Source organism: Carcharodon carcharias, chromosome 17 (assembly GCF_017639515.1).
Source record: "Carcharodon carcharias isolate sCarCar2 chromosome 17, sCarCar2.pri, whole genome shotgun sequence".
NCBI lineage: Eukaryota > Metazoa > Chordata > Chondrichthyes > Lamniformes > Lamnidae > Carcharodon > Carcharodon carcharias.
The window spans coordinates 65,637,659-65,655,045 of record NC_054483.1 but is presented as its reverse complement, the minus strand read 5'-3'; the positions used below and the strand labels follow the sequence as shown (position 1 = coordinate 65,655,045).

Here is a 17,387-nt window from a genome sequence, read left to right as displayed (position 1 = left end):
TAAATTTGCTTCAAACTTCCTATTAACTGCATTAGTAACAAACCACTATTATAGAAATACCAATGTTTTATGCATTCAGTGTTTAATTCTTCCTGCCTGTATTACATTTTCATACAGGAGGGGAATAAAAATTAGCTTAATGGTCAAAAGGTGAATGATGTTAATAGTAGAGAGTAGACATTTTAATTTTTGTATGGCATTCCAGCATCAAGTATTCCTAGATCAGGAAGTTAATGGGTCAGATACAGGGGGAAAAAAGTTTGCTCTACCTTGCCCAATGTGCTTTAATCATCATTTCAGAAGAACAACCCTAATTACACTAGTGTGACTATTGCCTTGTCATGCAGCCAGATGGATGCTGTTGATCAAAATTTTTAATTCACTTGAGAAAGAAAACTTTCACATTATTTTTGGATTGTATTAGAGCTATTGTGTCAAGAGCTGGAGGACATTGCCCTACACCACTTGTGCACCGATTTGGGCAACATTAGTTAACCAGTAAAAAAAAAGTTACCCATTACATTTTTACTGAATAATCACTCATAACCTTAACCTTTCCACACAAAGAAAATAGGTAATTAAACAATGTGAAAATAAAACAGATTTTTAGCTTGCATGGGAGTGTGCCAAGTTCAATTGGAGGCATGCATTTAATTAAATTTGAGTACTCTAAACAGACTATCCTTTTTCAAAAAAAAGTTTGATGTTCCTCTAAGCGAATCTATTTATTTTGATCATCTACCATCAACTGCCATAACCTAGGATCTCCTAGCGCTAGTAGATCAATTTAAAACAGCTGCATTTTTTATCACCCGTTATTGGTTTAACTCTGGTCACTAAATGCATTGGACTGGTAGCAAAATAATCTGCAAATCTCTCTAAATGCCTCCTTGGGATGCTGTGAAAGAAGGGGCATTAACTAGGTTGTTTTATGTGTCATGACTATCTCTCCTTCTTTTAAACCAATCTCTTTGACTAAGCTTTAAGGTCACCTGCCCAATATCTCCTGATATGAGTCGTATCAAATTTTGTTTTGCTCATGAGGCACCTGAGGGTGTCTTACTATGTTAAAGATACTATATAAATTCAAGTTGCTGTAGTTGTTACACAATGTTCTTTAGAACACTTAAAAAAAATTGGTTCAAGGAGCTACCCCAGTAACACAACTTTGATAATCATTTTCTCCAAAGACTCATCTATTTGGTGATAGCACTGCAAAGTGAAGATCAGGGGCTATGTTTTTCCACCCTCCCTCACAATTTTGACACACCTCCAAGAGGAGATGGAAGGAAATTATGACTTCTACTCACCATAGAGATGCACCTGACCACAGCCAACTTTCTGCTCCTGTTGTACTGGCAACAGGAACTCAGGCTTTTATCAGCACTCCCTCTAAAAAATACTTTTTAAAAAAATATTTCAGGCCTCAGATGCCTGTGCAACGCAATGCTAACTGAGCCCATGTAGACACAGACACACAGATTTCTTGGCCCAAAGAGCTGGAAAAGGTTACGGAGAGAGGTAGAATTTGAGCACAAGGGTGGGATTTTTAAATCTGAGGCGTAGCTGTAGCTGAAGGCAAAAGTAAGTCAGTGAGCACAGGGGTGATAGGTATGCGGACTTGGTGCAAGTTAGGATATGGGCAGCAGAGTTTTAGATGAGCTAAGTTTTACAGGGTGTGGAAGACAGAAGGTCAGCCAAGGTGGCACTGGAATAATCAAATCTAAAGGTAACAAAAACCTTTGAGGGTTTCAGCAGCCAATGGGGTGAACCAGTCATGAAGACAGGCAATATTACAGAAGTGGAAATAAGTAGTCTCGTTGAGAAGAGGACGTGGGTTTGGAAGCTCAATTCAGGGTGAAATAGGACATCGGAGCAACGAATGGTCTGAGCTAGCATCAGAAAGTTGTCGGAGGGGAATGGAGTTTGTGCCAGCGACAGAAGTCTTTTAATATTTAATTGGAGGAAACTTCTGCTCATCCAATATTGGATATCAGGCAAGCTGCATGACAAATCAAAGGCAGTGGAAGGGTCGAGAGGGGATGATGAGGAACATCTGGATGTCATCAGTGCAAATGTGGTATCCACTATTAATCATGTATAACAAATAGAAATTAGCGTAAATGGTCACGGCCAGCAAACTCACGCCATATTCCTTCTTTAAATACTGCTTCAAGCATAAAAATTAATGTTTGAAGACATCAAATTCTCTCTCATGCGCATTTAAGAAAATGCAATTATGGAAATTTTTAATGCAAATTACACAGATGTCAAAAAGATGCACTTAAAGATACAGAAAGTATTTTGTATATCTTTGACAATAAATAAAGATGAGCATAAAGCACCTAAAACCTTTGGTGCAAACTTTCAGTCCATTCAGATCTGGTATAAATTCATGTGAGCTATAATTTTGCTTGAAGAGTGGGAAATTATGTTAATGAGCAGCAAAGATTTTTGGCAGAAGTTTCGTGAACTGGCATATGAGATCAAGGAAATTCAGGTGCATAGCTTAAAAAAATGTACCTAAGTCACTCCCTCAATTGTGTGTGTCAAAAATTGGCATTGGGCCATTCATACAGCATTGTTTACATACATTTCCAAGAATTTCATGTATCTAGTGGAGCCAGCTATCATATTTTCTGATTGTAGGCAGGCCGTGCTCAGTCTACGTGTACACAGCCTGTAATATTCTTAACAAAAACAGAATTACCTGGAAAAACTCAGCAGGTCTGGCAGCATCGGCGGAGAAGAAAAGAGTTGACGTTTCGAGTCCTCATGACCCTTCAACCATGTGAAGGGTTATGAGGACTCGAAACGTCAACTCTTTTCTTCTCCGCCGATGCTGCCAGACCTGCTGAGTTTTTCCAGTTGATTCTGTTTTTGTTTTGGATTTCCAGCATCCACAGTTTTTTGTTTTTATCTCTGTAATATTCTTTTCTATTGTTGCTCATAGGGGCCTGTTTTATCCTTAAGGAAAGGTCCAACAGGCAGACAATAAACGCAATCTTCAAACTACATATAAAAGACTTGAACACAACTGTCTGTTATTGCTGGAGCTATGTTATCCGAAATATAATGTACATTTAAAGGATTCCATAGCATGAATTGCCAGGGTTTATTACCCCCCTCTACTCAAAGTGGCTCTGTAATACAAATAGAAGACAAATTAAGTAGTGGGTATAAGTTTCTAAAATGAATTTATGTTCTCAATGTTACACATTGATCTATTTCAACTCTTAATAGACAAAATATTTCCCTTTAGAACAATACATCTATAAATGGCTTGCCTATAAAATACTAGATCATGTTAATGTACTTTGCCTTTTCCAGAAATATCACATGTATTATATCTGACAACATTTGGACTAAAGTGGAGCTTGGAATATGATGAAATTGGCACTTATCCTTTTAGATAAACTATAATGGAATTCATTATTTAGGCACTCAAATATCAGAAAAGTGACAGACTCCTTTAGGTAGTTTTTAAAAATGCAATAGTTTAACTCCTAGATTTAGCAGCCATTTATCAACTCTCCCACCTGAAAAGTCATTAGCAGAAACTGATTCAGGCATGGAATCATCCATAAACTTTCAAAACAGACAAAACATTTTCTGTAAGATGCTGTTCCCATTGAGCTGACTCTGCAGAAAAAGGTTACTCGCACCTGCAGCTGAAGTAAATTAATGTGAAATAATGATATTTCTAACACTGAAGCATTTTACTGCCAAATGTGAAAACGTATTTCATTAGATGGGTTAGATTTCAATAGATCAGTAGATCTTGCAGATGGCTAATTTTTAAAGAGTTAGAAAAATTCAAATACATACACAGCAATTGTTACAATAAAAAAAAAATCCAATGCATTATTTTCTGAATCAAAAATTTGGGGCTTGATTTTTAGGCCCTAATGGGCCATTTTCTGGGAGGGGGAATGGGGGGTCAGTTGAACCACCTGCACACATGCAGTGGATGGCCAATCCAGGTAATTAATGGCTACTTAAGGCCAATTAAAGGAGGCCGAACAGAAAACCCCAAGCAGCCTCCAGGTTCCTCAGACAACTGGGGGGGGGGGGGGGTTAATTGCCTACAGGTGACCACTGGGTGGCAGATTGGGGTGGGTCAGTATTCCAGGAAAGCCTAAGCTTGCTAGGCACTGCACCAGCTGCAGGTACCCCCTCCCCTGATGCAGTGTTCACCTGGCTGAAAATTCCATATTTGTTGTTTAAATTTTTTAAAAATTGCAGAGAAGAACCTCCATTTTAAAGCACCCTCTCCCTTGATCCTCTCCGGCTTCTTTCAGGCTGGAAGGCTTTTAGTTTGGCTCCCTTTTGAGAGCCTGCCTGCCATCCTTAATTGGACGATGAGCCCACCCTCTGGCCTTTAATTGGCTGCCCTGGGGAAAAATCACAACAAGTGACTGTTTCCCACAGTGCAGGCTTCTGACCCACATTGCAGACTGATGGCAGATTCACAAGACAGCTGGGAAAATCTTACCCTTGGTTTCTAACAATAATTAGACTTATTGATTAATGTGCAAAATCTTTTTTCTCTTAAATTTAAATCAATTTGGCTGGATACATTGTCAGGCAAGAACGCTTATAAGACTAAACATGTCAAAGCAACACAGGCTGGTATCCAAAGCAGTTTGAGGAGTCAGATAAGTTGGAAGATCTGGCAAGCCATGATTCTCTCAATGTTGTTCTAATGAGGAACTTGGCTCTGGGAATATCAATACAGTTACTTTCACATTTACTGATCTACTCCCCTCATTTACTTTTCAGTGGTTAATTAGGCATTAAGGAGTTCACACTGCCTTCTAAACTGGCTGCCACTCCTGTTTAAACACTGCAATTTGGAGACAGGTACTGGCACTAGAACAGAGATGGCGGCAGATCTAATCATTATGCACATGCCCAGCATAAAGCCTCTTCAGTACCCAATGATGGAGAACAGAAGACAAATTATCCTGAAACTCTTGTATGGAGACCACATAAATTATGCACCAGTTGAAACCAATGTAGATTCTTAATGAAAGAGCAAATGATGTGAAGCCAACTTGGCACCCTACTAAGTACAGACAATCTTCCAGTATCCCCTTGCCTCTAAAATAATATCTTCATTAAAAATGATATATCAAAAGACACTACACTCAAACATCCTTAAGCAAACAGAGAAACCTTTTTACATAGAATAATTAAAAAGAACAATTTGAAAAAGTATTTCATAAGCTATAGGCCCTCAAATGAATTTGAAATAAGGCACAGTAAATCTGGAAGCCAATATTCAGAATTTTACAGTAATTATCTATGTAGAAATTACAGTCACTGGATTGCATTGTATAACTGTATTAGTAATTAGGTAATTTGAATTCCTGAAAATATATTGGAGATTATCATAGTGACACATCCTTTGCTAGGTTTTTAAAACAGTTCATTAAAAAAATCTATTTAGAAAAGCAGTATTTTTAAAACTTTGAATTGATTCCCTCCTTCCATCTGTCCCCTACCCTATCAAGATGCTTCCATTTCCAAAAGCTCTTTAACATCTATGTTCATTTCTATAAACTCTTTAGCTCAGCACCATTCAAAACATCACATTATTTGGCACCAGATTTCCCCCTGGGTTCTATGAAAAATGTATGCAAAAATGAATCTCTGTTGAATGTTCCGAGGAACTCTATTCATTTACCACCACTAAAATCGTGGCACAAAATGGTGCAATACAAATAACTTTCGTTGCAGTGTTAAAATATACAGTGATACTGCACATTTGGATTTGGTTCAGTGGACTACAGCAGTGTGAATAGCAAAACATCTCTATAATACAACTTTTCCACTAAACAGAAATAATACTCTATACAATATACCAAATAGCATATAATATTTGAGAAAGGTATATTGGTTACGAAATACGCATAGGGAAAAATTCAGCAAAATTTCCCTATACCTACTGATATTAAAGTAATTTTATTAACCACACTATAAAAAATAAGATACCATTTTGCTGACACTTTGATAGTCAATTAGGAAACTTGTCCAAATGAATGCCATCTGTGGAGAAAACGTACCGGCTGATGTGTCAACATGTTAAACTTTGATAGAATTCAATAGTACCAAAGTTCCTGATTAAAGTTTAACTAGGCTGCCAAGAAATGTTATGCTTGGACCAAGTCTTCCATATAAAACAGGAGCAAGTGAGAATGGTACATTGGAATTCCATGTCTGGTTATAAATTACACTTTGATCAGCTATGGATAAATCCAGGCTGAGTTATAAGATTTCAAAAAAAATTGAACACACTGAAGCCTTTTATGTTTGGCAGGAATTTGCAAACTCCAAATATGCCAAGTACAGGTTAATTTCCCAAACATCAAGGATCACAATAAAACTGTGACCTTATATTAACTCTACTTTACATGGGTTATAGAAAATGTAATTATTCATAATGAAATATATAAACACAAAATATCCATTCAATGGATGGCGTTGGTGCTCTGCCTGAAGGCAGGTCCCTGGCTCACTGTCTGATGATGCTTCGTCCTGAGCCATTTTCTTGGCAGTTCTTGTGGTTTGCCATTGCCTTGCATTCTCAGGGGCAAGGTGAGAAGACAGGTCCCAAGTCTACCTCAGCTGGAATGGGAATCAAACCTGTGCTGTTGGCATCTTTCTGAACCGCACACTAGCCATTTGAGCTAGCCAGCCCCCTAACCAGTCTATATTCACCATTATATGATTTTGGATTAACATCTGTGCACTCTACATTAGTCCTTATCACACAAATGCACTGCTTGCTGAATAGAAGTTTTAATGTTTGTTAAACTTAACTAGAAGACATAGATCTTAGATGGTATTTACTATTTATTGAAGTTTGGAATATAGAGACTTACTCACCTCCTTTCATTCCACCATTGGCACAGAAGCTTCACCTGAGTCAGCCCCGTTTCTTGAAATCTCACTAATAAAACTACTTCACTGCTCGAATTCTGAAACAGCTTTTTTTTAGACTGGGTTATGGTCACCTATCTAAACTGTTCTCTCCATTGTTAAACATTCATTCCTTTACCTTTATTCTATTTGTGAAATATTTTAGGACATATTTTTGCATTAAAAGACATTATATCATTACCAACAATGTGAACTTATATGTTGTTTAATGAAAATTTATTTTGGGATTTTTTTTGTTATCAACTGTCACCACATTATTGCATTACTTAGTTTGTTGTGTTACTTCCTATTTATCCTATTCAGGAATTACGAATTTAGTGGGTTTGGTCCATGTCGTATTCCCAAAAGTATACAACTTGATTTGTATAGTGCCTTAACATAGAAAAACATCTCAAGCAGCTTTGTGGAGGTGGAGCAAAAAATTATGTTGGAGCGATAACCAAAAGCTTGGTCAAACAAGTGGATTTTAAGGACAGTTTTATAGGAGGAGAAGGGCAGAGGAGTTTAAGAAGTGAATTTCAGATCGTGGAGTCTAGAAGACCAAAGGCATAGTCGCCAATGGTGGCGTAATGGCAGGGGAGGATGAACAAAGGTCAAGAGTTAGACAATTGGAGAGTTCTATTGGAGAGTGGTTGCAGGACTGGAGGTTACAAAAGGATTGGAAGAGGCAAGGTCATTTTAGGAGTTTAAATGTATGGATGACAATTTTAAGCTGGAGGTGTGTAGGGACCAAAAACCAAATTAAGTCAGCAAAGGTATGGAAGCAGAGTTTTGGATGATCTTATAGAGGTTGAAGGATGGGATTGGAGCCAGAAAAACACTTGGAACAGTAGAATATGGAGATGACAAGGCACTGATGTAGGTTTCAGTGGCAGATGGTGTGAGGCAGGCTTAGATGATGGCTTCAGACATCCAAAATTTTAAACTGGAAAACATTTGTGGCTAATCCAAAACTGGACATTGGATAAGCAGCTGACTACACCAAAGACACCTTGTTGAGTGAGGGCAAAGTAGGGAGGGAATCTACTTAGAAATGGTCTGTGCTATATTGGACATAGGTTTTTAGTGCATGTTAATTGTAAATTTAAATTACGATTAGTAATGCATTCTGGGCTAGTTAAATTTAAACAAAAATCAAGATTACTTAAATCTGGAAAGTATTGTTGGACAAAATTGGCGAGAAAAAAAGCAGCACTTTTTTTAAAAAAAGGGTGAACTTTTTAGATTCCATTCTCTCCCTAAATTCAACCCTCTCTAACATGCCCTAATTCTGATGGAAGGGAAGAGCTGTCATGTTGTTTCATGGTCACTTAACAACAGATACTTATTACGGTGAGGCAAACCTTTCATCCTTTTCCTCTTTCTAAAGAATGCTTCATTTTACTAGTCACACCAACTCGCAGGCAGCTGAGAAATTTTGAAAGAACTCATTCTAGCTGCAGCTGCTGGGTTCAGTGACAGGCTACTCTAGCACTCAAAACATTTCAATGACTTTATTGGGAAGGCATAAGCCAAAGCCTGCTTAAATATAACCTACATTTTATTCAAAAGAAGGGAAATTAAATGAATGGCCAACACCCATAAAAGCAGATATAAAAACTGGAAATAGTGACAGGATAAATCAAAAAGTTGTAGCTTGAACATAACAAATTCATAAATTGTAAGAGGGAATCACTTTTCAGATTCCTAATATAAAGTAGGTTCTTGATTAAAAAGTTATTTAAATTCAATCCAAAAATTAAATTATAATATTTTTGTAAAGCTGAAAATTTTACTGAAGGACCAAGAAGTTTAAGTCTTATTAAAACAGTATAGAAGTGAGAGTGTCATAGAAGGGTAGTTTTACACTTACTCTAGTTTTGTCTTCATAGTATTCAAAGTGATGTTGCTTGAACGTGTTACTTGAATGTTGGTCACTCGCTAGATATTTGTGTCTGAGAGTGGATTCTGTCACCTTCATATCTTCAGAATTTATGGGCTTCGTTAAACTGGAATAAGAAACAGAAAAATTCTAGTTCAGCTGTGCCTATACCATAGTTCATTTAAATGAAGTTTAGTGACATCCAGAGCAGTTCAATTCACTCTTTGTATTAGAATTTTGCTACAAAAATTTCACTGATGTGCGTGTTTCAAACTTCAATGCACAGCCTCACTATTCCTCTTTTTAATTTGAAGACGTCCATTCCTAGGAAGCTGCTCAATTGGTGGTGTTACAGGCCAACCCAAGTAAGGCTGCAGTTCTCGTTGAAAACCAATGCAAGTTAATGGAAACAGACTTTGACAAATGGCAAGTAACAGCTAGCCTCCCCCAATTGCTGCACAATGCTAGATTTGCTTACCAAAAAGACAGGCTGTTGCACCTAGATCAAAGCTAATTACAATTTTTAACGAGAGTCTATAAAGGTGCAAAAGAATAGTTTACTTTTCTATTCTCCATCACTCCCTTTTCCTTGCATGCCACTCACAAATGGGGAAGTGGCAAGTTTGCACTCAACCAGATTCAGCAACTTGAATAAGCCAAAATAAAAAAAATCCATCACATACAAATCATTACTCTCATTTAACCTATATCCTGGGGTACTTCTCAAATATTTCCAAGACAGAACAATTAGATCTGTCCACCTTTCAACGACTGCCACACATATCCTCTATGGTGAAAGTCACTACAATGCCATTATATACACTTTCAAAATTATTTTCATCCCTTCACAGTGTCATGCATTCAAATATAATGGGCCAGATCATCATTTTATGATGAAATTTCTATTTGAATACACTAATTTAATGATCTTCAGTGTAGGGGAAATTAATCTGTTGCTCAAAGTTTAATCAACACACATATAAGAAATAGGAACAAGAGTTGGCCATTCGGCCCCTCATGCCTGCTCCGCCATTCAATAAGATCATGGCTGATCTTCTCGTGTTTCGATTTCCACATTCCCATCTAACCCCAATAACCTTTGATTTCCCTCGCCTAACAAGTCTATCTAACTCTGCCTTAAAAATATTCAATGACACCCACCTCCACCACCTTCTGAGGCAGAGAATTCCAAATTCGCACAACACTCTGACAGAAAATTTTCTTATCTTTGTCCTAAAAGGGCAGCCCCTAATTTTAAAACAGTACCCCCTAGTTCTGGACTTACCCACAAGAGGAAACATCCTTTCGACGTCTACCTTGTCAAGGCCGTTCAGGATCTTGTATCAAATCACCCCTCATTCTTCTTCACTCCAGTGGAAACAAGCCCAGTCTGTCCAAACTTTCCTCACAAGACAACCCACTCATTCCAGATATCAATTTAGTAAACCTCCTTTGAACAGCCTCCAATGCATTTACACCCCAACTTAAATAGAGAGGAGCTTCCATTCATATTCCAATAATAATTCTGTTGCTATAATTCTCAGTTTGATTCCCTTTCCTCCCTCCTCTACTTTGCATTTTATACTTTTCTGATTATTCATTCCATTGTGTTTCTTAAACTCATTTTGCCACGAAAAGATGATATAATGTATAATGTATTATACACAGACACACACACACACAAACTATACTAACATTTTCTGTAAAAGAAATCAAAGATTTACACTTTGTTATATAATATCCCATTCCAATCTCTCACTGCAGAGGTGGTTAATAAAATTTGTTTAAATTTGAGTTTTCATTGTTACCCTTTTAAATTGTCACAAGATTAACAAGCATATGTGACTCAGAAAATAATCTTTGTTTGTATTATTTTAATTTTAAAAAATGCTCTGGTCCAAATTAAGTATACAAGTTGTGTTATTTTGCATAAATACCAAATAGTGATATCTTTCTGTGAAGAAGTCAACTGCTGGAAAGCAGGGCTTCATCAAACCATGACATGTCAAATGTTACTTGAAGCTCTATTTTCTTCCTGTTAAGTTGGTGCAGTTTAGGAGCTACACCCAGGTTGCTTAGGTCATGATCAGGACACTTTACCTTGCTAACACTGCTGGGGTTCCTGACCAAAACTAAACCCAATCAGAACCTAAAATATCCATCAGCAGTAGTGGGGATTCAGGTCAGGGAGAGAAGAAAAGGTCACATTACAACAAAGGTCACAGCTATAAGGAAAAAGGTGACTGGTGAATCAAACCTGCTAAATCTCATTATATTGGTCTGCAATAGTGTTGAGGCGTTCTGCCCTACTCACTATAGGATTGATTTGAATGAGGCACTCTTTTATCAAGTATTGTCTAAACTCTAAGAACTGGAATCCTCCCTCATGGCATGCTTTTCATTCTCACACTGATGTGCCAAAGACATGATGGACTTGTTCATTCATGGTTCCTTTTTTGATCTCGCTCCGAAAAATGAGTGAAGTGAACTGGATCAAATTAGCTGTGGTGAAAACTAAGAACAGCTCCATTTATAGAAGTGTGGCAGTAATTTGTTGTGCCCTTTTTTCATCTGATGTCATTCTCATGTCAGACAAGCTGGAGGATATGGTGGTCAATTGCTCAGAAGGGTCTATGGCTAAAGGTTAAAGAGGCAGGCCCTAATTACCACACATGACAAACTGATTTGTAAACTATTTACAAACCAGTTGTAGAAATAATCCATTTAAAGGCAATGTTACAGAAATATATACAAATTTATAAAATCATATTTGAATTTGACCAGCAACTCAAGGATAAGCTGAATGAAAGATATTTGAGAGGTTCAGCGCAAGATAGATAACAAAATATTTTTCAAAAACTGCTGAGCTATCACAGTACTAATTTTGAAGCTTATTATGGGGATATAATATAAAGGAATACAGAACAGAACATTTTCAGATTCACATTTGTCAATTGTTTAAATTTAGTGGTGAGATTTAGCCAAGCCAACAAAATGGTATTAATCCAGAATATGGGTTTACTTACTTTTGATTAGAAATAAACTAATGGCCCAAGAAGTCAGTTTACACTTGCAAAGCTGCCCCCACCTAGCCAGGTAATTAACAGCAAGACTCAAGGATAATAGTAATGTTTCAGCTGCTCTGTCAGTAGAACCTCTGTGTTATTTTATGCACCCACAGTGTGAAAAAATAAAAGTTGAATATTTAAAAAAAAAAATCTGAATACCCACCAAAAAGAAATGGAAGGCAATCAATCTCTACTTTCTGTTGATGCTCAAAAATCACAAGAATACAAAACAAAATTCTTGTTCATCAATGTAGAGAAAAAACAGAAAAAAATAATCACTCACCTCATTGTAAACATTCAGGTGGAGGAGTTACAAAATGAGCTGTGGTATAGATTTTGCAACCTTAAGTGCATTACAGAAAGAACATCTATTGTTATATTAGTGGCTCTCCTTTAGCTAATAGATTTGTAATGTTTCCTAGTTTTAGTAATAGCTTGCATTTACACCATCACATGTTGTTGAGGATCACTAGTTTATCATGGACATCAGGTCAAATGGCCAGCTGAGATCACAAGAGTTTATGCATTTGTCCAGCTCCAAAGAACATAAACCACATGAACAGCTTTAGGAATTCAACAGTACAGTGCAGTTGCACCTTTCTGCTAATACAAGAATTTCCACAAAAGAATGCAGCTGATATTTTTTCCAATGTTTCCCTTGCCTATTGTACAGTTAGAAAAGAAACTTATGGAAATGTTATATTTTCAAGGGATGCCTTGTCCATGCAGCAGAATTGTAGAGCTAGAATAGGGAGCCTGGGTTTAGTAGCACTCTGGACAGAACACTTTGGCTTAGGAACAGGCCAATCAATGAAAACTGTAGGATAGGATGAGCTCTCGGCCAACCAATAAGCACACAAAATTGGAAAAAATTAAACCCAATATCTTATTTGCCTATAGTGCTCGGCAAGCCAACACATGGTGCACTTATCAACTGAGCTACTTTGGTTTAATTTGGCTTTTCCACATAGATGATCACAGGTGTGTTCAACAAGCCTCAGTATTTCTGAACCTCTAAAGAGCTCATTAATCTGCTTGTTATCTCCAAGGTTCCACTAAAAGGGATTGGTATGCTTGGCCTAAATAGCCAAGTGGTTATGGTACTGGGTTTGCAACCCTAAGATCAAGAGTTCAAATCTCACAATGGCAAAACTATCAAGAGTTCAAATCTCACAATGGCAAACTATGAAACAATGTAACTTCATCTGAAACAGATGGAAACGGGTTTGTACTCGAAAGAGTTAAAAGGGATTGGTAATAACTTGTCCAGTTAAATGGTTGTGCTTCCCGCTAGACTGTCCAGTAACTCTTAAGAGCTCATTAATTACCTATCCTATTTCTCTATGGAGTTAGTTAATTACCTGTCTGGTATCTCAATGGAGCTTGTTAATGATATGTCCAGTATCGCTATGAGCTTTTGATAACACATTCATATTATATTGAGCTTTCTTTTACCACTTGTCAAAAGCTGTAAATTGAGAAATTTTCACATAATTTGTACTATTTTTTTGGTAATTTTGTCTCAGACTTTTCACATTAACAAAGGTTAATAGATTGTCAGAAGAAAAGTCATCACACTACCATGTTTTTGCAGCTGAATAATATTCCACAACCTACTATAAAATAATACATTTCTCTGGCCATATATCTCATCATAATTTAGTAATTAGCAGTCACTAAAACTGTGATAGATTGTTAATGCAGCGAGAAAGAGCATAAATGAACCAAGCAAATCTGGTTTTCAATTTATAAACAAAAGCCAGATTTTGGTGACAACTTACCAAATTCTAAAGTACATAAAATAGCCAAGATATTAAACTTAGTACAGTTTTAAAAAGGGGATTTAACTTGAACATTATTTTGAAAAAGTGTAATAAATGTCAGTATTTTTATTCATATCCCAAATGGTTTACCAATGGAGAGGTACAAAAATACTCTGATACAAACATTCGACGCTTAGAGATCTACGAGAGAGGCAACGTAATACAGTAACAGATGCATGATACATTTGAATAGTATTCTACAAATCTGATAAAATCACAAAATGCACATCCTGTTTAACATTACACACTTGAAATAATTCATATTCTGGCTACCACTTACAAGAGATGACTTTAGAAATGGCAAAGACTGATCTTAAAGTGTTCAAATATTTGCTCCACTTTTAATGGCAGAATCAGCTAATAATGTGCACCACTTTGAAGAAACTAGCTTACAGCCACAATACTAGAGTGAGTCATTCATTAATTTAATATATCCTTAAACTAAATATTTGAAAAACTGCAAACTTAGAAACTAACCGACACAGAGGATGTTTAGAAAAGAGAAAGGAAGGAGGGGTGGTGGGGAGCAGTATTGATCAAGGAAAATTAGTGCTGGAGAGAGAGGATGACCTGCAGGGGTCAAGAACAGAACCCATTTGGTTAGAGGGTTAAGAAACAAGAGCTGACATTACATTACTGGGTGCACTTGATGGTCACCAATTAGTAGGAAAGATTTGCAGCGAAATTACAGATAGGTGCAAGAACTATAGAGCAAAATTATAGAGCAGTGATAAAGGAGGACTTCAATTATCCTACTATAGAGTGGGATAGTAGGAGTGTAAGGGCAGAAAGGGGAAGAGTTTCTGAAGTGCGTTCAGAAAAACTGCTTTCTTGAACTGCTGCAGTCCATGTGGTGTAGGTACACCCACAGTACTGTTGGGAAGGGAGTTCCAGGATTTTGACCCAGCAACAGTGAAGTAAGTGAAGTATAGTTACAAGTCAGGATAGTGTGTGGCTTGGAGGGGAACTTGCAGGCGTTGGTGTTCCCTATGGTAGGGTCATAGGTTAGGAAGGTGCTGTCAAGGGAGCCTTGGCGAGTTGCTGCAGTGCATATAGTACACAGTACGCTGCCACTGTGTGTTGGTGGTGGAAGCAGTAAACGTTGAAGGTGGTGGATGAGGTGCCAATCAAGCAGGCTGCTTTGTCTTGGATAGTGTCGAGCTTCTTAAGGTGTTGTTGGAGCTGCACTCATCCAGGGAAGTGTAGAGTATTCACCACGCTACGACTTGTGCCTTGTATTTGGTGGTCAGGCAGCGAGTTACTTGCCACAGAATTCCCAACTTCTGGCTTGCTGTTGTAGCCACAGTATTTATATGGATGGTCCAGTTCAGTTTCCGGTCAATGGTAACTTCCAGGATGTTAATAGTAGGGGATTCAGCGATGATAATGCCATTAAAAGTCAAGGGGAGATGATTGGATTCTCTCTTGTTGGAGATGAGCATTGCCTGACACTTAAGTGGCAAGTAATATTCGCGCCACACATCAGCTCAAGGTTGAATGTTGTCCAGGTCTTGCTGCGTTCGGACACAGATGCTTCAGTATCCAAGGAGTCGCAAATGGTGCAGAACATGCTATAATCATCAGTGAACATTCACACTCTGACAATATGATGGAGGGATAGTCATTGATGAAGCAGCTGAAGATAGTTGGGTGAAGGATACTACCCTGAGGAACTCCTGCAGTGATGTCCTGGCACTGAGATGATTGACCTCCAGCAACCTCAGCCATCTTTCTTTGTGTTAGGTATGACTCCAACCAGTGGAGAGAGCCCCTCCCCCAAATTTTGATGGATCAAATAAATCAACTAGAGGGTATTTAGAGAACAGAGATCATTTTATCATAAGGTTCAGATTAGTTTTGGAAAGTGACAAGCAACAATCTAAAATACATAATTGTAAGAGAGTCAATTTCAGTGGGTTGCAAAGGGATTTTTCCCAGGTAAATTGGAATCACTGATTGGCAGGCAAAACTGTAATCGAACAATGGACTGCCTTTAAAGAGGGGATACAGTCGAGATCCATCCCAAATAGGAGGAACAGGTAGGACAACCAAAGCCAGAGCTTTCTGGGTGATGAAAGAGATAGAGACAAAGATGAAGTAGAAAAAGGTGTAATCTCAACCTGATTTCAGTCATGCAAGTGGGAGTTAGGTGGAATATAGAATGTTCTGGGGAAGTGAAAAAAAGAGGTACAAAGAAAGAGTATGAGAAGAGACTGGCAACTAACAAAGGAGGAAATTGTACGCAAAAGGTGGGCATAACTGGGGATTCACTTGTGCCTGTATAATTAGACACAGACTGAAACTGTGGTTGTTGGATTAGGTGTATGCTTGTAATATGTAACTTTGAAAATTTTAAAGTGTGTAAACATTAGCTCCAGTTTTATCCATCAACTGGCTTTCTGGATTAGAATTTTTGCTATCTAATTTTGTTTGATAATGCTCCTTTGAAGCAACATGGAACATTTCACCCCGTTAAAAAGGTGCTATATATATGCAAGTTGTTGTTGGTAGTGGTGGTGGGAGAAGAATCTGAAGATAGATGGCAAAAGATGATTATATTTGTTAGATCAGCTCGTAGTCAGTACTTTGACACTAGCTACAATAAAGTTAGCCTTCATTTTAGAAATAAAAAACACTGCAGCTATATAAATCACAGTTATAACAATAATAGGAATTAATGATAGAAAAATGAATATTTCTTTGTAATTACTATATAAAAAAAGAGAAGCCAGAGCTAAGATCTAAATTACAGGACAGAAGTTTTAAAAGGAATAAAAGACCGAGCAATGAGAAGGTCAAGTTTCCATTCTTAAAACACAAATGTGTATTGAAATCACATATCCAACACTGATGTCTATTAGTCATTTTTTCTTTAATTTACTAAAGGCAAATGCAATTAACCATACCTGTATTCTCAATTAGCCAAGTATGGCTAATACTCAATATATTGGAAAACATTGGAGTAGGAGATCAAGGAGTGTCTCCATTTCAAGCTAATAGTGATAAGAGGTTGAGAAGCATATTTGAAGATTAGAAGAAAGACAACTAAATACTAGAGAAGCACCTACTATAATATTATTGATCAAAGAGAGAAACAACAGGTTAGAATTTTGAAATGTTGGAAGCTAGATATGAGAAGCTGTTTATTAGATAACTTTGTCGTAGGACCCCCTTAAAAGATGAATTCAAACATTTAACATGACATACAGCATCTCCACTAAGACATCACTGCGGATTATTTTGGTTCCCTTGTCAATAATCAGGTGGAAAGCTGTAAAGATTTGGTTAATTTGCTTTTTTCCCCCCCAAAATTCTTGGCAGTAACACCCTTGAATATTAATTGACGGATTTCACTGGGACGATAATCTTTATTACAAGGTGATGTACTGGCACCAACTATGACTTATCACAACGACTGTGTCATTGTTCTACAAACTGCAGGGCAGGAAGAATATGCTTGGTTTAACAATTGTGCAAGTCTGTTGTATTATGAGCCTTTACAAGTACTCCAACTGAATGTGCGTTTGTCATGTAGGTAACTAACAGCCTGTAATCATTGAACCACAAAAAAGAATGCCAGAGCTTCACTTAGATATTAAAATCAGCATGATTAGAACAAAAATATGGAGCCACCTGGATATTTCAAGTTCAATAATATGTTTCCCAACATTATATGAACCATTTTCATAG

At 37.3% G+C, this 17,387-nt stretch overlaps 2 protein-coding genes across 4 annotated transcripts in view; one reads left to right on the top strand and one right to left on the bottom strand.

The window, feature by feature from the left end:
* Positions 1 to 17,387, top strand: part of LOC121289648 — a 498,843-nt gene that overhangs the window by 94,722 nt on the left and 386,734 nt on the right. The window lies entirely within an intron of this gene.
* The window catches only part of LOC121289561 (rab11 family-interacting protein 2), a 77,267-nt gene that overhangs the window by 3,820 nt on the left and 56,060 nt on the right, over positions 1 to 17,387 (bottom strand). For all 3 annotated transcript variants that reach the window (XR_005945604.1, XM_041209080.1, XM_041209082.1), the window contains one exon: positions 8,798 to 8,933. Coding sequence is in view for 2 of the 3 variants with exons in the window: in XM_041209080.1 (XP_041065014.1) it covers positions 8,798 to 8,933 (136 nt within the window). In the remaining variant the exon portion in view is untranslated. The remainder of the gene's footprint in view (positions 1 to 8,797; positions 8,934 to 17,387) is intronic.